We start from the raw sequence: 22,210 nt of genomic DNA, 5'->3' as shown, positions 1-22,210 counted from the left end.
TTGTCCTCTTTGTGCCTCAGTTTGTCCACTGGGCTGATGGTGGAACCCTCACCTCCTTGGAGAGAAGACCCTTTATCACAATTCTATGAGCAGCCTTATGAAGTGGGGGCTGTTGTCTTCTCCATTGTACGGCTAGGGCAACTGAGGCGCAAAGAGGGCAAGTCACTCAGCTTAAACAAACCAGAACTTTCAGAATCCAGAGTTGGCCACTGTGTGTTTTGCAGATCCGTCCAATCATCTGTGTGTGTCTCCAGAAAGAGGCCTTTGGTCAGGAGACAATGACTTCTTGACTCTTTTTAAATTTCACATTTCATGAACATTTGCTGAGTGCCCACTCTGCCTGACATGTGCTGAGTCGAGCGGCGACTGAACCAGTCCCATCCCTGACTTCAGAGACTCACAGTCAGTCCATTGGGGAAAACAGGCTTGTCATCAATGATGACCCAGAATTATCTGGGCTGGAATGGGGGTGATCGGGGGACTGGAGAGTCAGGGGTGTGTGGAGAAAGGCAACGTTTACAAGTTATTCTTTGTGCTGCTTAAAATTCAAAGGGGTATCTGGGTGCGGTGGCTCATGCCTGTAATCTCAGCACTTTGGGAGGCTGAGGCGGGCGGGTCGCTTGAGGTCAGAAGTTCGAGACCAACCTGGCCAACATAGCAAAACCCTGTCTCTACTAAAAATGCAAAAATTAGCTGGCGTGGTGGTGCACACCTGTCATCCCAGCTATTTGGGAGGCTGAGGCAGGGGCATTGCTTCAACACAGGAGGCAGAGGTTGCAGTGAGCTGAGATCATGCACCACTGTACTCCAGCCTGGGCAACAGAGCAAGACTCCGTCTCAAAAAAAAAAAAAAAAAATTCAAAGGGGCGAGAGGTTTGGTCCTCCATTCAGCAGACATGTCTCAAACACCTGTGGTACCTAAGGGGAGCATCTGAGAGAAACAGCTGCAGAAGTGGGCAGGGGCCTGGCACTTCCAGCTAAGAAGTGGAGGCTCTTCTGCCCAGCCAGGCAGGTCCTTAGGAGAAGGAACCCTGGTTTCATTGAGTCTTTCTGTCCCCCATCCCCCAGGAAGGCCACTCTGGCTGACATTGTGGAACAGCTGCAGGAGAAAGAGGCAGGCCCAGGGCTGCCTGCTGGGGTAAGTTGAGCCTCGGATGGGTGGGGATATAAGGACCCCCTTTTCAGAGAAGGGGGCAGGATCTCAGAAACAGTCAGTGCCTAGCCCTGGCAGGACCCATTCCCTACCTGGAACCTGCAGAGACAGCATGGACTCTCAGGGTCCCCAGAATCTGAAAATGTCCCCCTTAGAAAGACGGGGCACCTACCTAAGAGACCCCTACTCCCCCTCCACAGACACACACACAGACTGTTCCCACATCTGTCCTGGACTCCGTATTTCTTCAGCCCAGTGGGGTCCCAAATTTCTTCATAGCCTCATACACGCACACACAGAAGGAAGCCCCAGGTTCCTCCTGCAGACAGCGGGGACACGCCCTGCTTGCACCCCCACCTCCAGAAATCTGGCTGCCTCTTCCCACCACCGAGAGGGATTCGAAACCAGTGAGTCCTAACAGACTCACTCTCAAGACCCCATGGGGCCCTAAGAATTGGGCCTCCAACCCTGAGGTCCTCCCATACTCGCCTCCAAGACAGACGGCCCTGCAGACGGATGGGACCCCAGACCCATGACTCCCCCAAACAGATGACCCCCCACACCCCCTCCATGGACAGCACCCCTTTCCCCCTCCCTTCACACAGCCGTCGCTGCCTCAGCCACGGGAGCTTCCCCCAGGCCGCCTGCCCAACGGGCTTGAGCCGCCCGAGCGGACACCTCGGCCGGACCGGCCCCGGGCACGGGACCGGCCCAAGCCGCGACGGCGGCCTCGGCCCAGAGAGGGTGGTGAGGGCGGGGGAAGCCGGCGCTCGCGCTCCGCCCCGGCCCAGGGCGGCTCCGCCCCCGCGCCTCCGCCACCGCCCACTCACACAGTGCAGCACGAGGGCTTCCTACTGCGCAAGCGCGAGCTCGACGCTAACCGCAAGTCGTCCAACCGGTGAGCGTATGGGCGGGGTTTTGGAAGGTGGGTCTCAGGCTCTGGGTGACCAATGAGTGGAGCGGTGGGACTGAGCGGGTGTGGTTCAACTTCAGGCCCTCCAGCAGGTGGGGGTGGTAGGTGGGGCCAGAGGAGGGGGGGGTGGATGAAATCAAGAAAGCCAACCAATGAGCAGGAGAGGGTGTAATGAAGGGGTCAGGGCGCAACCTGTGGGGGTAGGTAGGGGCCAGATGGGGCTCAACTTGGATGATTCCAACCAATGAACAGGGAAGGGGGTAGGGACGTGGGTTCAGACCATGGAAGCTGGATGGTGGAAGGGGAATGGAGGGAAATAAAACTGAAAGTGAATAAATTGGAACCTAACCTCTTAGCAACCAACCCAGGAGCTGACTAGCTAAACAGCAAAGAGGGAGGCGTCTGGTTGAGAAGGTTTCAATGGTTTGTGGTGGAGCCTGGAGAGGTCACCCAACCAGTGAGTGGGGTGGGTCCACCCTTGAAGTTTCAAATTGGGGGAGGGTCCGAAAAGGGGCAGAGCCCAAACTAATGAGGGTAGGGGTTGGGAAGGGGGAGTCATCTCTTACAGGTTTCCAAATGAGGGTTTAGCCACTATGTACCTGCTCTTGGAGTCCAGCTCCTGCTTGTCCACCCTCTTTTTGTCCTACTGAGAGGCAGAATCTGGGGACAAGTGGAGCCAAAAAGGGGTATCACCAGCCAGTAATGGCGTGAGGGCTAGTCCCAAGATATGAAGTGGGCAGGACAGATTCAGATTTTGCTAGTGGAATCTGTAGGTGGTCTTTCTTCCTCGTACCTAATGCCAAGGTAGGAATAAGCAAGGGCACCTTGCTCTTGGAGGAATTCCTCCTGGATCGAGGCTTTGGATGGCTGGAGAGACAGGAATTCTTTATTCCAGACAGTAGACCAATAGACCTTCCTTGAGAAAGCTCCAAGATTGGGGAGGATTGAGTGGAGCAGAGGCTTATGGAGGAGACAGCTGAAGTCTTACCTTCAGGAAATTCAGTATGGGAGGGGATAAGGAAGGGAAACCCCAGCCTAGGCAACGGCTTGGTACTGAGAGACTTAGATGCTCCCCTCGGGGCAGCAACAGCCATAAGGAAGCGCATTTTAGGCATATGGCCCAACTAGGGTGCAAAAGTCCAGAGGAAGGAAGGGTCAGGCGTATTCAGCCCTTCAGGATGTTAGTGAAGAGTTATCAGGCAGAGTGCTGTGGCTCTGCCTTGAGCCCCATCTTGTCACTCCAGGTCGTGGGTGAGCCTTTACTGTGTGCTTAGTAAGGGGGAACTGGGCTTCTACAAGGACTCCAAGGGCCCGGCATCCGGGAGCACACACGGTGGGGAGCCGCTGCTCAGCCTGCACAAGGCCACCAGCGAGGTGGCTAGTGACTACAAGAAAAAGAAGCATGTCTTCAAGCTCCAGTGAGCCCCCCAATGGGCAGGAGGGAGGGATCCAAGGCTCAGCTTCAACTCCCAGGGGGACCCTGACTTCCCTGGGGGACACTTGGTGGGCAGGTGGGCTGGGCTCCTTCCCCAGATCTCTCAAGTTCTGTGTCCCTTCCTACAGGACCCAGGATGGCAGTGAGTTTTTGCTCCAGGCAAAAGATGAGGTGAGATCTGGTCCTTTCCTCCCTCTGTGTGGACCTCAGTAACGACCTGGCTGGCTGGCTCCTGGCCCAGAGTGATGGGGCTGTGAGAAGGGACACTTATAGGCCAGAGTTATCAGGGCTGTAATGGGAAAGCCCACAGGCACTGAGAACCCAAAGCAGGTTCCTAACCCAGTGGGGAGTAGGAAGGGCTTCAGGGAGGGCTGCCTGCAGTTCCTGATGACAAAGTCCAACCTCTTTGCCGTGGTCACTCAGGTGAGACTGGAAAGATAGGAGGGAGTTTGCTTTAAAAAGGGGTGATTTGGTTGGGCGCGGTGGCTCATGCCTGCAATCCCAGAACTTTGGGAGGCCAAGGCGGGCAAATCACCTGAGGTCAGGAGTTCGAGACCAGTCTGGCCAACATGGTGAAACCCTGTCTCTACTAAAAAATACAAAAATTAGCTAGGTATGGTGGCAGGTGCCTTAATCCCAGCTACTTGGGAGGCAAAGGCAGGAGAATCGTTTGAACCCAGGAGGCGGAGGTTGCAGTGAGCCGAGATGGAGCCATTGCACTCAAGCCTGAGGGACAACAGCTCGAGACTGCTTTCAAAAATAAAATAAAATAAAATAAAATAAAATAATAAAAATAAAAACGGTGATTCAGAGGGACGGCGGGGGTCTAAAAAAAAGGAGTGATTCAGGTCGGGCACCATGGCTCATGCCTGTAATCCCAGCACTTTGGGAGGCCAAGGCAGGAGATTGCTTGAACCCAGGACTTCAAGACCAGCCTGGGCAACACAGAAAGATCCCATCTCTACAAATAATAATACATTAGCCAGGAGTGGTGGCACACGCCTGTGGTCCCAGCTACTCAGGAGGCCGAGTGGAAGGATCACCTGAATCAGGGAGGTCAAGGCTATCATGAGCTGTGATTGTGCTATTGCACTCCAGGCTGGGCAACAGAGTGAGTGAGATTCTGTCTCAAAAACAAGAGGGGGTGGGGGATCTAGGTAGAGGGAACTGCAAGTGCAGAGGACCAGGAGTGCAGAATTGCAAAGGGTTAACTGCTGGAGGACAGAGTTCATGGAAGAAGGTCCCAGAAAGGTTCCCAGGAGATAGGTGTCTCAGGACATGATGGGCCATTTGGAGGAGATTGGATTTTTTATCTAAGGGCACTGGAGAGCTAGGGGGGATTACAGTGATGTGTGAAAAAGATTCCCGGCCTGGCACGGTGGCTCACACCTGTAATCCCAGGACTTCAGGAGGCCGAGGCGGGCGGATCACCTGAGGTTGGGAGTTCGAGACAAGCCTGACCAACATGGAGAAACCCCACCTCTACTAAAAATGCAAAATCAGCCGGGCGTGGTGGCACATGCCTGTAATCCCAGCTACTCAGGAGGCTGAGGCAGTAGAATTGCTTGAATCCGGAAGGCGGAGGTTGCAGTGAGCTGAGATAACTCCAGACTGGGAAACAAGAGTGAAACTCCATCTCAAAAACAAAACAGGCAGGGCGCGGTGGCTCACGCCTGTAATCCCAGCACTTTGGGAGGCTGAGGCGGGTGGATCACGAGGTCAGGAGATTGAGACCATCCTGGCTAACACGGTGTAAAAATACAAAAAATCATCCAGGCGTGGTGGCAAGCACCTGTAGTCCCAGCTACTTGGGAGGCTGAGGCAGAATGGTGTGAACCCAGGAGGCAGAACTTGCAGTGAGCTGAGATCAGGCTACTGCATTCCAGCCTGGGCGACAGAGTGAGACTCCATTTCAAAACAAAACAAGCAAAAAACAAAGAAAGATTCCTTTGGCTACCTGCGTGGGTAGCCCAGGCCGCGGCCAGGGCCAGGGCAGGGACCCAAGTGGGAGAGCGCATGGCTGGGCCACACAAGCCTGTGGGGAGAGGAGGAAGAGGAGTCTGAGAGAGGCAAGCATGGAGGTGGTTTGAAGAGATGTTGAGAGTAATAACTAACACTTGTTATCTCTTTCGATCCTCACAAGATGCAATGAAGAAGTAGGCCTTTTTTTTTTTTTTTTTTAATGACACAGAGTTTCTCTCTTGTTGCCCAGGCTGGAGTGCAATGGCGCAATCTCAGCTCAGTGCAACCTCCGCCTCCCGGGTTCAAGCGTTTCTCCTGCCTCAGCCTCCTAGGTAGCTGGGATCACAGGCATGTGCCACCATGCCCGGCTAATTTTTGTATTTTTAGTAGAGACGGGGTTTCTCCATGTTGGTCAGGCTGGTCTCAAACTCTTGACGTCAGGTGATCCACCCGCCTCGGCCTCCCAGTGTTGGGATTACAGGCATGAGCCACCACGCCCAGCCAGAAGTAGGCCTTTACCCACTACATGACTTATTTTACTTATCTGCACAATGAAGATTAAAAGTAGTTTCTTGGCCTGGCATGGTGCCTCACACCTGCAATTCCAGCTGGGAAAGCTGGAAGGGTTTGGGAGGCTGAGGTGGGCAGATCATTTGAGGTCAGGAGTTCAACACCAGTGTGGCCAATGTGGCGAAACCCCATCTCTACTAAAAATACAAAAAGTAAGCAGGCATGGTGGTGCATGCCTGTAGTCCCAGATACTCAGGAGACTGAGGCACAAGAATCCCTTGAACCTGGGAGATGGAGATTGCAGTGAGCTGACATGGAGCCATTGCACTCCAGCCTAGGGGAAAGAGCAAGATTCTGTCTCAAAAAAAAAAAAAAAAAAAAAAAAAAGTTTCTTATCATAGGGTTACTGTGAGAATTAAATTGCTCCATGTTTAATTGATACATGATAAACTGATACTTAGCACAGGGCCTAGTAAATGTCAGTGCTGTAGTAGTGACTGCCCATATTATCATTGTGTCATTTATCTCTGTAGTAGGAAGTATATATAATCCTATTGCATAAGTTTAAGGGAGTTAAACCACTAAAGTGTTTGGAACAGAGCCTGGCACATACTGCTTTGTAACTGCATCATCATCATCATCATCATCCCTTTTTAATAGATGAGAAAACTGAATTTCAGAGAGGGTAGTCTGATCTGAAATTCACCTATTATTCCAGCTTCCCTCTTCCAAATGCGGACTCTGTGCCTTGTTTCTTCCCCCAGGAGGAGATGAACGGCTGGCTGGAGGCTGTGGCAGCCTCAGTGGCGGAACACGCAGAGATCGCCCGCTGGGGCCAGACACTACCCACTACTTCATCCACAGATGAGGGCAACCCTAAGAGGGAAGGCGGAGATCGCAGGGCCAGCGGGCGCAGGAAGTGACTTCCACCCCCAGGGCTTGACACATCTGTCTCCCCTCTTTTCCGCACTGTGGGCACAAAGACACTTTTTCTTCCGCAGGGGCGGGAGCTCCTAGTTCCAACACTGAGGACGCGTGACATGGTGGGCACCGGAAAGGAGGGGACTTCTCCGGCACCCCAAGAAGTGGTGGGGAGATTGCTGCCCCTATAGCCATATCTCGGCCCCTTCCCACTCACCACCCCCACCCCAGGTGCTGGGGCTCCCTTATTTTTATGCAATAACTGAGCTTGATGGGGGTGGGCAGGGGCCTAGTTGAGCCAAGCCCCCTGCCCCATCTGCAGATCCTGCCCCAAGAAGCTGGGGTGGTGGGCGCGGTAATTCCTGCCCCCCCTCTCTGCCCTAGGGATGGGCACGGGGGCGCTGGTGAGGTCCCCTGGACCATCCAGGGTGCTAGGGGGTAGGGAGGGGACACCCCCTCCCCGCCTTTACCTCACTTCCAATGCTGCCTTGATCTCTGTCTGGGAGGGGGGAGTGAAGGGGCCCTAGCCCCTGCACTCCACCGCCTCAGAGCCATGCGGTTAATTCCTGACTTAGTTTATTTTTGCAAAACGTCGATCTCCTCCTCCCCCGCCCCGCATCTGCGAAGGCTTTTAATGGGAGGGGCGTCAAAGCTCAAAACTGTCTTCCTCTCTCCTCCCCCCTCCAGTTGTAAATGCCACTTCATGAGGGGAGGGGTGAGGGGAAGCCCTCCCCCTGCATGCTTCTGGCTGGAGCACCTCCCTGGGGAGTGGGGGGATTGGATCGTGGGCAGCCCCCATGGCCGCCTGGAGAAGCCGCTGGTGCCCGGGGGTGTGGGGCGGTGTGGCGGGCGCACACTGTATGTACCTATAATAAACCCTTTGGCTTTGACGGTCTATGGTCCTTTGTTTGGGTTTTCTGGGTGCGCCCGGGAGGACTGAAAGGAGGGCTGTGGTGGCTGTAGGGGTGGGTGCAGGGTGGGGAGCGGGGCACGGGAGTACCGTGGCTCCGGAGAACATCCAGATGTACCCCTTTATGTGGACTTAATTTCGGGGTCTAAACACACGCCCCTTGACGAAGCACCTAGATGCCATACCTAAAACGAGAATCTAGAGGGATGGAGAATATTTCGTTATGCTTTGTAACAAACTTCCCCAAAGGCGACTCTGGGTCCGCCCCGTCCAGTTCAGGAAAGGCGGACCCCTTTAAGGAGGCGGAAAAGTTAACCGCGATGGGCAGGCGCTCTGTCCAATCGCTAGTGACCCCTGGGGTCTCTGGCCCAATGAGCAGCCGATGGAGGCGGGGTCGGATGCACACCCGGAAGTGGGTGAGGGCCAGCCGGCTCGCCTGGGGGCCATGGCAGCAGCGGCTACTGCAGCCGAGGGGCTACCGAGTCGGGGGCCTCCCGGGGAAGTCATTCATCTGAATGTAGGAGGCAAGAGGTGAGTGTGGGAGACTCCTGAGGTCCCATCCTTGGGGGCGGGAAGCGGGGTGGGAGTATCCGCCTCTCTTGGGGGAATCCCTGTCCATCAAGGGTTGCTCCGCCCTCCGTTGGAGGCGCGAGAGCCTGGAAAAACGCCGGGGGAGGGGGGAAGGGAGGGAATCCTGGATCCTGCGGGAGGGGGCCGCATTCCTCACCCGCTCCTCTTCATCTCTTGCGTCCGTTTACCTTCCCCGCCCAGATTCAGTACCTCTCGCCAGACTCTCACCTGGATCCCAGACTCTTTCTTCTCCAGGTGATCGGGAGAGCGAGTTTGGGGAGAGGGTAGGAGGGATGGAGAGGGCGTGGGAGACCTAATGAACACTCCCCCGGCCCGTGACGCCCGCTTATTGTCCCTTCCCTGCAGTCTTCTGAGCGGACGCATCTCGACGCTGAAAGATGAGACCGGAGCAGTGAGTCGGAAAACAGCTGAAATGGGATGGTGGGAGGGGTTGGTAGGAAGAGGGGCAGGACCCCACTCAGTCCTCCCTTTTACCCCATCCATCCTCTGCCCCACTTTCCCGCAGATCTTCATCGACAGGGACCCTACAGTCTTCGCCCCCATCCTCAACTTCCTGCGCACCAAAGAGTTGGACCCCAGGTTGGCGCGGAAAAAGGGGAGGGAGTCCCTCACTGTCTTCACCCCCTGAGAAGTTCTTTCACCTCTGAATGTCCACATGAGCGCCATTCTATTAGAATTCTCATTCGGAACCTTGATCAAAGGCCAGGCGCGCCAGGGTTGCTCACGCCTGTCATCCCAACACTTTGGGAGGCTGACGTGGGAAGATCAGTTGAGCCCAGGATTTGGAGACCAACCTGGGCAACATAGCGAGACCCCATCTTTAAAAAAGCAAACAAGCAAAACTTCATGAGAACCTTGATCATTTTAAAATTATATGTCCTTCGATTTCTCCCTACACACACACACACACACAAACACACACACATTCCTTCCACCCATATCATCACTCCTTAGAATCTTGATTCCATCAAAACTTCCTACCCCTTGACATTCTTTATGCAGTTTTGAAAATTGCCCTCTCAGAATTCTCTGCTCACCCCCACACCTAGACCCTGACCTCTAGTCAATTCTACTCCCCAGGGGTGTCCACGGTTCCAGCCTCCTCCACGAAGCCCAGTTCTATGGGCTCACTCCTCTAGGTAAGTGGGAGCCCCAACTATTATCCTCATTGTATAGAAAACCAACTCTGTAGTGATGCTGCCTGCCCCTCTTCCCCTTCTCTCCTGAAAGAGGGCTGGGGTAGAGGTGGGAGGACTGGTTATAGCCCTGGCTGTGTCTGTATTGGTACTGGGAGGAGTACTGGTACTCTGTGTAGAAAGAAATGGGGTGGCCTCAGCATCTCCCTAAGTCCCAGCCTTTAAGTCCTCCTGTTGCAGTTCGTCGCCTTCAGCTTCGAGAAGAGCTGGATCGATCTTCTTGCGGAAACGTCCTCTTCAATGGTTACCTGCCCCCACCAGGTGGGCACTCCCAGTGGAATGGAGGGGCGTGGAGGTGGGCTAAAGACTACATTTCCCATAAGGCTGCAGCTCTTGGTGCCTGTGCTAGTGAGCCCTGAGATACAATGGGGGGTATAGTTACCTATCAAGTGCTTGGGCTGATACTTGGAAAGGAAGTCGGAAACAGCATTTCCCATGAGGCAATGGGTCAGCCAGCCCTTGAGGCTCAGAAGGATGCCCTGGAGCCCCATGGGAGTTGTAGTCCAGGTTTGGTTTCTTTGTAGGGGGGGCTTTGGAAGACCTTGGATTCTTTGCATGGAGGGGAGAAATATTTATAGGAAGTTATTGACAGTAATGCCCATGATAGCCAGCCCACTGACCATTGAAGGTATGCCCCAGTGGTTATTGGAACTAGGCTTTTCTGATTGGTAGAAGGAACAGAGTAGGGAAATTTCATCTACAGCTTTATTTCCCTAACTGCAATCAGTACCTGCTACCTTCATGAAATTTGCCAGATATAAAGACCTGTAGTAGTATTTTTCCAACTGAGTTTTATCCTGTTTTCCAAAAAACAATCATTTTATTTGTTTATTTATTTATTTTTTAATTTTATGAGACAGGGTCTGGCTTTGTCGCCCAGGCTGGAGTGCAGTCTTGGCTCACTGCAACCTCTGCCTCTCAGGTTCAAGCCTTCCTCCCACCTCAGCTCTGCCACCGAATAGCTGAGACTATAGGCACTTCCCACCATGCCCGGCTAATTTAAAAAAAAATCATCTTAAATGCAAGCTTTATATTATAAATACAAAGTAAACATGAAAATAAAACCCAAACATAGCAGTGTTATTAAACTCTGGCCTGGAGCCATGGCTCACACCTGTAATCCTAGCAGTTTGGAGGCCGAGACAGGTGGATCACTTGAGACCTGGAGTTTGAGACCAGCCCAGGTGACATAGCAAGACCTCGTCTCTACTAAAAATAAAAAAAAATTAGCCAGGTGTGGTGGTGTGTACCTGTGGTCCCACCTACTCAGGAGGCTGGGGTGGGAGGATCACTTGAACCCAGAAAGTCAAGGCTGCAGTGAGCTATGATCATGCATTACACCCCAGCCTGGGCGACAGAGTGAGATGCTGTCTCAAAACAAAACAAAACGAAAAACAACTCTGGTTAGATGCTATTGCTTGTGAAAGGTGCAGTCTTCCCTTTATTAAAAGTGAAAATTAGGGCTGGGCATGGCGACTCACGCCTGTAATCCCAGCACTTTGGGAGGCCGAGGTGGGTGGATCACCTGAGGTCAGGAGTTCAAGACCAGCCTGGCCAACATGGTGAAACCCTGTCTCTGGCAAAAATACAAAAGATTAGCCATGTGTCGTGGCGGGTACTTGTAATCCCAGCTACTTGGGAGGCTGAGGCAGGAGAATTACTTGAACCCGGGAGGCGGAGGTTGCAGCAAGCCAAGATTGCGCCATTGCATTCCGGCCTATGTGACAAGAGCGAAACTCCAACTCAAAAAAAAAAAAAAAAAAAGGAAAATTAGGTAATACTGCAGATTCATTAATATAACAGCAGCAGCAAACTCAGTCTTCCTCTGTGCTGGGCTCAAGGGAACTGAAAGGGGAGTAACTTGCTATGTGGTTCAGCGTAATTTCATGCCATGTCACTGCACCACCTAAAATCTTCACCCGGAGACTATGTCCCACACGTGGGGAAATCAATCACTGTCATATTAAGTGCTTGCTGTGTGACAGCCACGATTACAATGACTGTTACTCTACCTCTTATTCTCACTCTAGTGTTCCCAGTGAAGCGGCGGAACCGGCACAGCCTAGTGGGGCCTCAGCAGCTAGGAGGACGGCCAGCCCCTGTCCGACGAAGCAACACGATGCCCCCCAACCTTGGCAATGCAGGGCTGCTGGGCCGAATGCTGGATGAGAAAGCCCCTCCCTCACCCTCAGGTACGTTTCTATCTCGTGGAAGGTTGGGGGAGCTGTGGGGCCCCTGTGACCCTCTTCTGATGCCTACTCTTCCCCTCAAGGACAACCCGAGGAGCCGGGGATGGTGCGCTTGGTGTGTGGACACCATAACTGGATCGCTGTGGCCTATACCCAGTTTCTAGTCTGCTACAGGTGCTTGGGGAGGGAGTGGCCAGAAGTCCCAGCCCTGTTGATGGGAAGGGCATGCGGTGAGGGCTGGTGATGTCCCCTCAATCCTACAGGTTGAAGGAGGCCTCTGGCTGGCAGCTGGTGTTTTCCAGCCCCCGCCTGGACTGGCCCATCGAACGACTGGCGCTCACAGCCCGGGTGCCTGGTGGGGCTTTGGGTGAACATGACAAGATGGTGGCAGCGGCTACCGGCAGTGAGATCCTGCTATGGGCTCTGCAGGCGGAAGGCAGTGGCTCTGAGATAGGTATGACCCCAAGCCTTTTCCAGAACCCTCTGTCCTTTAAATTCTACGGCCTGTTAAAATAACCCACCCCATAAAATTCTCAAACCCATAAGAATTCTCTGCCCTATTAGATCTCTTTGTGTCATTAGAATGCTCCAGCCCTTCAGAATTCTATATCCTGTTAGAATTCCTTGGCTTCCTAGAAAAATCCACCCACATACAATTCTCCCTCCATCAGAATTCCCTGCCCTGTTAGATCTCTTGGTTTTGTTAGAATGTGCCATTCTGCGTGGCCATTGGAAATCTCTGACTTGGCCTGGCGCAGTGGCTCACGCTTGTCATCCCAGCACTTTGGGAGGCTGAGGCGGGCAGATCACTTGAGGTCAGGAGTTCGAGACCCCCCTGGCCAACATGGTGAAATCCTGTCTTTACTTAAAAAATACAAAAAATTAGCTGGACGTGGTGGCACGTGTCTGTAATCCCAGCTACTCAGGAGGTTGAGGCAGGAGAATCACTGGAACCTAGGAGGCAGATGTTGCAGTGAGCTGAGATCACACCACTGCATTCCAGCCTGAGTGACAGAATGAGACACCATCTCAAAAAAAAAAAAAAGAAAGAAATCTCTGACTTATGGCTGGACACAGTAACTTACACCTGTAGTTCCAGCACTTTGGGAGGCCGTGGCAGGAGGATTGCTTGAGGCCAGGAGTTTGAGGCTGCCGTGAGCTACGTAAGCCATGATTGCACCACTGCACTCCAGCCTGGACAACAGAGCAAGACCCTGTCTCAAAGCCTCAACAACAAATCTTGGACTTTTTAATCTGTCCCCAAATAAATCTCAGCCCTCGTAAGAATACCCTGCCACCACTGGAGGTTTTTTTGCCTTGTTGCAAAGCTCAATGCTGTTAGAATTCCAGAACCCTTTAGAATCCCATACCCCATCAGAAATCTTCTGGCCCATTTTATCCTCTCTAATTCCTGCTGGAATCTTCACTTTTTTTTTGAAATGGAGTCTCTGTCTGTTGTCCAGATTGGAGTACAGCTCACAATCTCGGCTCACTGCAACCTCTGCCTCCTGAATTCAAGCAATTCTCTTCCCTCAACCTCCCAAGTGTGCGCTACCACACTCAGCTAATTTTTATATTTTTAGTAGAGATGGAGTTTCACCATGTTGGCCAGGCTGGTCTTGAACTCCTGGCCTCAAGTGATCTGCCCACCTCAGTCTCTCAAAGTGTTGGGATTACAGGTGTGAGCCACCGTGCCTGGCCCCTGATGGAATCTTCTAATCTTCAAGGATTCTGTGGTGCCACCTCTCCTCCTCCATGAGGCAGGGTTCCAGCCAAGCCCTTTTTGCCCACTGCAGGGGTCTTCCATCTGGGGGTGCCTGTGGAGGCCTTGTTCTTCGTCGGGAACCAGCTCATTGCTACAAGCCACACGGGGCGCATCGGGGTGTGGAATGCCGTCACCAAGCACTGGCAGGTCAGAGTTCTGGCCAGCCTGGCTGACCCCTTCCCAGTTTTCCAGACCATACAGACCCAGGGAGGGGTTCACGTCTGCCCCCACCCCCATCCCCTAAACCTGGAGGAAGCCAGAGAACCAGCAGCTGGCCAGAGCCTGGGGATGTCTGTGATGAAGGCCTAAGGAGCATCAGGGAAGTCTTCCTGGAGGAAGGGCTGCAGAGCCCACGTGAAGCATGAATGTGTTTGAAAAGGAGGAGGGAGAATTCTCTGAGATTGGGTGAGAGAACAGGTTAGGGGAGATGCTGTAGGAGACAAGAACTGGCTTGGCTCGATGGCTCACACCTGTAATCCCAGCACTTTGGGAGGCCGAGGTGGGAGGATGGCTTTGGGAGAAAGACAGACAGAGGCAGAGAAAGAGATAGAAAGGGAGAAAAGCAGGCAAATAGAAATAAGAAATAGAAAATCAGAAAGAGGTGACAGAGAAGGGTAGACAGAGTCAAACCAGACTGAACCACTGTGGCAGATGGGGGAACACAGAGAGATAAAGGGGGATGAATTAGAGTCATGTCAGAAGTAGAGTGGAGGCCGGGTGCGGTGACTCCCGCCCGTAATCTCAGTAATTTGGGAGGCCGAGGCAGGAGGATGGCTTGAGCCCAGGAGTTTGACACCAGCCTGGGCAACATGATAAGACTCTCTATACAGAAATTTAAAAAATTAAAACTTTAAAAAGTACAGAGTCCAGGAGAGGCCAAGAGTCAGAGAGAGATGCATCAAAGGGAGGAAGGGAGGGAACAAGACAGGGACAAAGGTAGGCCTGGGGTGGATGGGGCTGGGGAGCAGTGGGTGGGTTCTGGAGGTGGAGGAGAGGGCCCATCCTCTGTGAGGGGTCACCACGGAAGCAAAGGAGTGGAAGGGCTCCCGGCTGCAGCCTGTCCTGCCCCACCCCCAGGTCCAGGAGGTGCAGCCCATCACCAGTTATGATGCAGCAGGCTCCTTCCTCCTCCTGGGCTGCAACAACGGCTCCATCTACTATGTGGGTGAGCAGCAGCCTGTGTCCTGGGTGCCCGAGAGCCTCCCCTGGGAGAGGGGAAGGGAGGGAGAGAGGCTGGGGCACCTGGAACAAACCCGCTGCACCCTCCCTGCCCACCGCAGATGTGCAGAAGTTCCCCTTGCGCATGAAAGACAACGACCTCCTTGTCAGCGAGCTCTATCGGGACCCGGCAGAGGATGGGGTCACCGCCCTCAGTGTCTACCTCACCCCCAAGACCAGTAAGCTATGACCCACCTTCCCCTGCTGCTGTCACCAGCCAGCCCCAGCCCCAGCTTGCAGCTATCCCCCAACTTGTGTAGCATGACCCAGGGGGGGTTATCGAGGGGTGGCAGATTCAACTCTCTCTCTCTCTTTTTTTTTTTGTTTTTTTTTTTTTGTTTTTTGAGACAGAGTCTCGTTCTGTTGCCCAGGCTGGAGTGCAGTGGTGCAATCTTGGCTCACTGCAACCTCCAGCTCCTGAGTTCAAGCGATTCTCCTGCCTCAGCCTCCCGAGTAGCTAGGATTACAGGTGCACACCATCAGGCCTGGCTAAAACAAAAAAAGAAAGCATATTAGTGATTTCTAGAGGGTATCAGAAGTGAGAAATGTGGAGCTGCTGCTAAAGATCAGGGGGTTTATTACGGGGGTGATGAAAATACTGTGGAATTGGTTCATGGTGATAGTTGTACAATCTTGTGAATATACCAAAATCCGCTAAATTGTGCACGTTAAAATGGCAAATTTTATGGTATGAGAATTACGTCTCAAAAATTAACCCATTCTGCATTTGATGTCAAGAAAACAAAACAAAAAACTGTCTCAAGTAAGAGAACTCAGCTTCATCTGCTGTAAAACATGCATCTGTGTTGTTTTATGAACATGTGAACATCATGCCTTAATCACAAAGATGGGAAAGAAACACAAAGATTAACTCCTAATGGTCCACTCTGCCCCTGGTGGTGAGGCTGGTCACGATCTAGCACCTAGAACAGTGCTTGTACAGGGATGCTTAGTAAATATTTGTTGAATGACTGGATGAGAGTTGAATCTGGCTGGGCACGGTGGCTCACACCTGTAATCCCAGCACTTTGCGGGGCTGAGGCGGGCGGATCTGAGGTCAGGAGTTTGAGACCAGCTTGGCCAACATGGTGAAATCCCATCTCTACTAAAACTACAAAAATTAGCCAGGCATGGCAGAGACTGTAGTGAGCCTGCTGCCCAGGCTGGAGTGCAGTGGCGTGATCTCAGCTCACTGCAACTTCTGCCTCTTGGGTTCAAGCAGTTCTCCTGCCTCAGCCTCCCGAGTAGGGGATGATTACAGACGTGCATCACCATGCCCAGCTAATTTTTCTACTTTTAGTAGAGACTGGGTTACGCCCTGTTGGCCAGGCTCAATATGCTTCCTATACCTATGGATTTGCCTGTTCTGGACAATTCATGTAAATGGGATCATACATTATGTGGCCTTTTGTGTCTGCATTTTTCACTTAGCATAATTTTTTAATGGTTAGCATTTTCTGGGTGTTAAGATATCTTTACCTATTCTAGGTTACACAGATCTTCTCCTGAGTTTCTTCTGGAAGATTTACAGTTTTAGTTTTTACGTGGAAGTCTGTTCTATCAGAAATTAAATTTTATGTATTATGTGAGGTAGGGATTATTCTTTTTTAAAAAAAATAGAGAGAGGGTCCTGCTCTGTTGCCCAGGCTAGAGTGCAGTGGCATGATCTTAGTCCTCTGCAACCTCTGCCATTCGAGCTCAAGTGATCCTCCCACCTCAACCTCCTGAACAGCAGAACCACAAGCTTGCATCACCACACCTGTCTAATTTTTGTATTCTTTTGTAAAGACAGGGTTTTGTCATGTTGCCCAGGCTAGTCTTCAACTCCTGGGCTCAAGTGATCCTGACACTTTGGCCTCCAAAGTGCTGGAAATACAGACTTGAGTCACTGTGCCTGGCCATAGCTGCTGCTGCTGCTGCTGCTGCTGCTGCTGCTGCTTCTTTTTTTTTTTTTTAAAGCAAAAATAAGTTAATAATACGCCTAACTTCATAGCAGATTATCACTTTTCTTCCTTGTAAGGCCCTTTTCTTATCTTTTTTTTTTTTCTTAGACAGAGTATTGCTCTGTCATTCAACCCAGACTGGAGTGCAATGGCGCAATCTCGGCTCACTACAACCTCTGCCTCCTGGGTTCAAGCAATTCTCCTGCCTCAGCCTCCCAAGTAGCTGGGATCACGGGTGCCTGCCACCATGCCCGGCTAATTTTTGCATTTTTAGTAAAGGGGGGGTTTTGCCACATTGGCCGAACTGGTCTTGAACTCCTGGGATACTCCTGCCTTTGTCTCCCAAAGTGCTGGAATTGCAGGCGTGGACCACTGAACCCAGCCTCTTATTTCACTTACTTATTCATTTCCTCCTCATCTCCCTTCCCACCACATGCCACTATTATGTCATTTTTGTTTATTTTTTGAGACAGAGTCTTTGCTTCTTCACCTAGGCTGGAGTACAGTGGCGCAATCATAGCTCACTGCAGCCTCACCCCCTGGGTTCAAGTGATCCTCCTACTTCAGCATCTTGAGTAGCTGGGATCATAGGTGCATACCATCACACCCAAATAGTTTTTTAAAAATCTTTTGTAGAGATGAGGATCTCACTATGTTGCCCAGGCTGGCCTCAAACGCCTGGCCTCAGGCAATCTTCCTGCCTCGGCCTCTGTTCTCTGTTTTTCTTTCTCTTTCCTCTCTTATTTGCTGTTTCACTGTTATAATTTCTGTCTCTGGGCCTCTCCTCCTCTGACCTGTGCCTTTGTCTCCCTGTTCCTGCATTTCCCACATCTCATCACCATCTTTTTGTGTCCTTCCCTCTCTCCTTGCTTTCTGTGTCTCTGTTCTGTGTCTCTTTCTTCTTTCTCTCTCTCTCTCTGTCTTTTTCTTTTTCTTTTTTGAGACAGAGTCTCATTCTGTCATCCAGGCTGGAGTGCAGTGGCGTGGTCTTGGCTCATTGCAACCTCTGCCTCCTGGGTTCAAGCAGTTCTCATGCCTCAGCCTCCTGAGTAGCTGGGATTAAGGTGTGCACCACCACGCCCAGCTAATTTTTGTATTTTTAGTAGAGACGGGGTTTCAGCACGTTGGCCAGGCTGGTCTTGAACTCCTGACCTCAGGTGATCCACCCGCCTCAGCTTCCCAAAGTGATGGGATTACAGGCATGAGCCACTGCGCCCAGCCTCTCCTTGCTTTCTGACTGTGTCTCTGTTCTGTGCCTGTTTCTTTCTCTCTGCCCTGGTTTCTGTTTCTGTGGCCCAGGCCCTCTCTTCATCCTTGGCCCCTCACCAGGTGACAGTGGGAACTGGATCGAGATCGCCTATGGCACCAGCTCAGGGGGCGTGCGGGTCATCGTGCAGCACCCAGAGACTGTGGGCTCGGGGCCTCAGCTCTTCCAGACCTTCACTGTGCACCGCAGCCCTGTCACCAAGATCATGCTGTCGGAGAAGCACCTCATCTCAGGTGAGCCTCTGTGGGGTGCTCCAGTGCTGGGAGAGACAGCTCAGATGGGAGTGTGGAGGCAGAAGGATTAGAATTTCCACTGGGGAGGGACATTGTGTAGGAAGAGAGCTCTGGTGGAGAGGATTGACCTGGGATGGGACTGTAATTGCAGAAGTGAGAGACTACCATAAGGGGATCGGTCTGGGGAGGAGTCAATCTGTGTGTGTTCGGGAATCCATCAATTCAGCAAGGATTTATGGGGCACCCACCGTGTGCCAGGCATAGGGGATACAGTGATGAACAAGACAGGCCAAGTTCCTGCCCTCATGGAGCTGACATTGTAGCAGGGATGGCAGACAATAAATATATAGAAATGGACATCAATGGCCAGGTGCAGTAGCTCACACTTATAATCCCAGCACTTTGGAGGCCAAGGCGGCTGGATAGGACAGGAGCAGGGACCTCTGGGAGGGGGGTACTGATATGGTCCAGGCAGGTGACAAAATGGACCAGGACCAGTGTGGGGCAGAGGACAGGGCAAGGTGACATCAGGCTCTGGAACAGTTTTGGAGGCAGAGGCAACAGGGTTTTTAGCATTTGGAATTCTGGGGAGGAAAGGATTCTCTGAAAGGGAAGAACTCAGCAAGGGCTGACCCTCCTGAAACAGAGCTGTCCTGGGGCTCTGGAGGGGCAGGCAGCATTGATGCGTACAGCAGGCCTGATCTCCTGCTCTCCCTGTGCCCCCTCAGTCTGTGCCGACAACAACCACGTGCGGACATGGTCTGTGACTCGCTTCCGCGGCATGATTTCCACCCAGCCCGGCTCTACCCCACTCGCTTCCTTCAAGATCCTGGCGCTGGAGTCGGCGGATGGGCATGGCGGCTGCAGTGCTGGCAATGACATTGGTGCCTACTGGCTCCTGGCCTTCCCACTCCACTGACCCCCTTACCTGACCCCTGTTGACCTCCACTAATTCCCACTTGTGGCCACCTGACCCAGGAGCCTACAATGATTGGGGTGTCCTGATCCTTGAGGCACCTGAGCTCCACTGACTGCTGCAACCCCCCAGTCCTCTCTGGCTCTGCCCAACTCCAACAGCCTGGGAATGGGACCCGGGTCTTGGGGTGGTGGGTTTCATCAGTGGGGAAGGAAGTCTGAGGCTGAGGGGACCCCAGCTGGCCCTGACCCCTGCCCCTGCCTGGCCCAGGCCCCTACGGCGAACGGGACGACCAGCAAGTATTCATCCAGAAGGTGGTGCCCAGCGCCAGCCAGCTCTTCGTGCGTCTCTCATCTACTGGGCAGCGGTGAGGACAGTCCTGTCCAACAGGGAGGGAGGTCAGGGGAGAAGGCAAGATGCCAGCCAGGTCACTGAGGCCAGAAAGGGGTCACAGCCAAGGAGCATTGAAAGATCAAAGGCTGGGAGGGAGGACAGGCCTGGTGGGTTTGGGGCGGGAGGTATCAAAGGTGTGATGGGTGTGGGTGGGAGTGACCTGGCACAGTGCCAGCCCAGGGCAGGCAGGGCCAAGTTGGTTGGAGGCACAGGGGGAGGGGTCAGGGTGGGATGGGGGCACAGGCAGAGGGGTTGGGGTGGAATAGAGGAGACCCAGGGAGCTGTAGGAGCCTGGCTTCAGCTGGGAAAGGGGCCTCAGAGGCTGTTCTGGATGAAGGGACTCTGAGCAGAGACCTAGAGGACAAGTAGGAAGGAGCAGAAGAAAGAAGGGAGGGGAAGGGGGCCCCAGGCTGAGGGAACCGTATGTGCAGAGGCTGAGAAGGACCAAATAGGGTCACACGGGAAGGACACATGGGCTCCTGGGCTGGAGCACAGGAGGTGAGGCTGGAGTGCAGATGCAGGCGGGCCTTGTCAGGCTGTAGAAGGGCTGAAGCTTTGTCCTGTGCGGGGAACTGTGGCCACTGCACGGGCAATGAAAGGAGGCTTGGTGGGAGGCCAGGAGCCCAGGGAGGAGGCCAGGAGGCTGATAGGAGGTGAGGGAGCAGCTGGGACAGGCCTTGGGCTTTCCGTGGCAGTGGGAGCAGGGAAGAGCAGGAGTCTCTGGGAGACTCCCTGGGCGTTTGGGGCTGGGGTGTGCAAGAGCTGCTGGACCCTTGGGACTGGAACCCGAGAGAAAAGCGGGCTAGGGATGGATAAAGACTGGGGTGGTCCCTGGGGAGGCAGGAACTGCAGCCACGGTGGTGGGGACTGGGACTGGGAAGGGTGAGAAAGCGAGGGTGACTGCCTTCCCCACTGCCCCCCCCAGGGTGTGCTCCGTGCGCTCCGTGGATGGCTCACCCACTACGGCCTTCACAGTGCTGGAGTGTGAGGGCTCCCGGCGGCTCGGCTCTCGGCCCCGGCGCTACCTGCTCACCGGCCAGGCCAACGGCAGCTTGGCCATGTGGGACCTAACCACCGCCATGGACGGCCTCGGCCAGGCCCCTGGTACTCCCTGTCCCACCCCAATCCCATCCCAAGCCCCACAGCCTCACCCAGAACCACTCTCCACAGCCAACTTCTTGATCTCTCTCCCAGGCCCTTGCCCTCTGACCTCTTTTCCTTTGACCCCCTCTCTGCTCCCCATCCCTTCCTGCCCTTGTTTTTCAACCCCTGTCTCAGCCTCTGGCCCCCGCGCATTGATCTCTGCCTCCTCTCTCCTCTCCTTCTCTGGGTGCTTGCACTGCAATGCAACCCAGGCCCTTGCCCTATGACCCCTGTCTTGCCCCCTGACCCTGCTTCCGTGCCCCCCAGCAGGTGGCCTGACGGAGCAAGAACTGATGGAACAGCTGGAACACTGCGAGCTGGCCCCACCGGCTCCCTTGGCTCCCTCGCGGGGCTCTCTGCCCAGCCCCTCACCCCGCATCTCCCTCACCAGGTAGCTACAACTCCACTTCCCCTTCTGTGCAATGGAGGGAGAGGGGAGAGTGTGGTGGCTCCAGGGGCAGAGTGGCTCAGCTGCCCTGTGATGACGTGCACTTACTGTCCTTACTTCCTCAGCCTCCACTCAGCCTCCAGCAACACCTCCTTGTCTGGCCATCGTGGGAGCCCAAGCCCCCCACAGGCTGAGGCCCGGCGCCGTGGTGGGGGCAGCTTTGTGGAACGCTGCCAGGAACTGGTGCGGAGTGGGCCGGACCTCCGACGGCCACCCACACCAGCCCCTTGGCCCTCCACCAGTCTCGGCACTCCCCTCACACCTCCCAAGATGAAGCTCAATGAAACTTCCTTTTGAACAACGCAGCTGCAGCTCAATGAAACTTCCTTTTGAACAACGCAGCTGCCATGATGCCTTGGGATGCCCTGGTCCTGGGGGACTCAGGTGCCTCCCTGATTCCTATGGGAACCCTGGGTTCAGGGCCAGGGCCTCCTTGGAATAAATGGTCATTGTTACTAGGTCCCCACCTTCCCTCTTTTCTGGAAGCCAAAGTCACCCTCCCCAATAAAGTCCTCACTGCCAACATCTTGCTTATTCTTAGCAGGTTTGGGACACCCCAGGAAAGGGGTGGGGGAGATGTGGGACCAAACCTGATAATGCAAAATCAGGAACATCTACCTCTCGTTTAAGCAAAGGAAGGCCAGGCACAGTGGCTCACACCTATAATCCCGGCACTTTGGGAGGCCAGTTTGCTTGTGCTCAGGAGTTTCAGACTAGCCTGGGCAGCATAACAAAACCCCATCTCTACAAAAAAATTAAAAAATTAAGCAGGCATGGTGATGCATGCCTGTGGTCCCAGCTTCTTGGGAGGCTGAGGTGGGAGGATTGCTTGAGCCTAGGAGGCCAAGGCTACAGTGAGCCATGATCACACCACTGCACTCCAGCCTGAGTGACAGAGTGAGATCCTGTCTCAAAAAACAAAACCAAACCAAAAGAGGTGTTGCAGGGGAGGAATGTGTTGACTTTTACTTTGCCTTCAGGCATGGCTGGATCCAGGGGTTCAAATACTAATCCAGAATTTCTTTTTTTTCTTTTTTTCTCTTTCTTTCTTTCTCTCTCTCTCTCTCTCTCTCTTTCTCCCCCCCCCTCTTTCTTTCTTTCTTT

The 22,210-nt window shown here is 53.5% G+C and overlaps 2 protein-coding genes across 9 annotated transcripts in view; both read left to right on the top strand.

The window, feature by feature from the left end:
• Positions 1–7,789, top strand: part of SPTBN4 (spectrin beta, non-erythrocytic 4) — a 118,942-nt gene extending 111,153 nt beyond the window's left edge. For all 6 annotated transcript variants that reach the window (XM_021931115.2, XM_021931114.2, XM_031659449.1 and 3 more), the window contains 5 exons: positions 1,069–1,138; positions 1,759–2,051; positions 3,311–3,484; positions 3,630–3,672; positions 6,738–7,789. In XM_021931115.2, coding sequence (XP_021786807.1) covers positions 1,069–1,138; positions 1,759–2,051; positions 3,311–3,484; positions 3,630–3,672; positions 6,738–6,896 — 739 coding nt within the window. In that variant the 3' untranslated portion in view covers positions 6,897–7,789. The remainder of the gene's footprint in view (positions 1–1,068; positions 1,139–1,758; positions 2,052–3,310; positions 3,485–3,629; positions 3,673–6,737) is intronic.
• Positions 7,790–8,196: 407 nt separating this feature from the next.
• SHKBP1 (SH3KBP1 binding protein 1) lies at positions 8,197–21,629 on the top strand. 3 transcript variants are annotated; one of them, XM_017952459.3, is made up of 18 exons: positions 8,197–8,335; positions 8,576–8,629; positions 8,741–8,786; positions 8,901–8,974; positions 9,476–9,534; positions 9,772–9,852; positions 11,622–11,783; positions 11,864–11,954; positions 12,044–12,234; positions 13,577–13,692; positions 14,623–14,710; positions 14,826–14,942; positions 18,006–18,206; positions 18,935–19,090; positions 19,393–19,489; positions 20,441–20,619; positions 20,929–21,049; positions 21,172–21,629. In XM_017952459.3, the coding sequence occupies exons 1-18, from the start codon at positions 8,250–8,252 to the stop codon at positions 21,401–21,403; spliced, it is 2,151 nt and encodes a 716-aa protein (XP_017807948.2). In that variant the 5' UTR covers positions 8,197–8,249; the 3' UTR covers positions 21,404–21,629. The 3 variants fall into 3 exon arrangements, with proteins under 3 accessions (XP_017807948.2, XP_017807946.2, XP_003915598.2); XM_017952457.3 differs by having other exon boundaries at positions 20,926–21,049; XM_003915549.4 differs by having other exon boundaries at positions 8,198–8,335; positions 18,036–18,206; positions 20,926–21,049; positions 21,172–21,403.
• The last annotated feature ends 581 nt before the right edge of the window (positions 21,630–22,210 follow it).

This window comes from Papio anubis, chromosome 20 (genome assembly GCF_008728515.1).
Source record: "Papio anubis isolate 15944 chromosome 20, Panubis1.0, whole genome shotgun sequence".
Taxonomy (NCBI): domain Eukaryota; kingdom Metazoa; phylum Chordata; class Mammalia; order Primates; family Cercopithecidae; genus Papio; species Papio anubis.
Note: the sequence above shows the minus strand (reverse complement) of the source record. Positions and strands in the feature narration are given on the sequence as shown.

Bases quoted from the DNA above. Each gene is read 5' to 3' on its own strand.
- SHKBP1 (XM_017952457.3), top strand. From the start codon at position 8,250: ATGGCAGCAGCGGCTACTGCAGCCGAGGGGCTACCGAGTCGGGGGCCT. The intron at 12,235-13,576 runs GTATGACCCCAA...TGCCCACTGCAG, and splicing joins AGGCAGTGGCTCTGAGATAG to GGGTCTTCCATCTGGGGGTG. The intron at 21,050-21,171 runs GTAGCTACAACT...TTACTTCCTCAG, and splicing joins CCCCGCATCTCCCTCACCAG to CCTCCACTCAGCCTCCAGCA.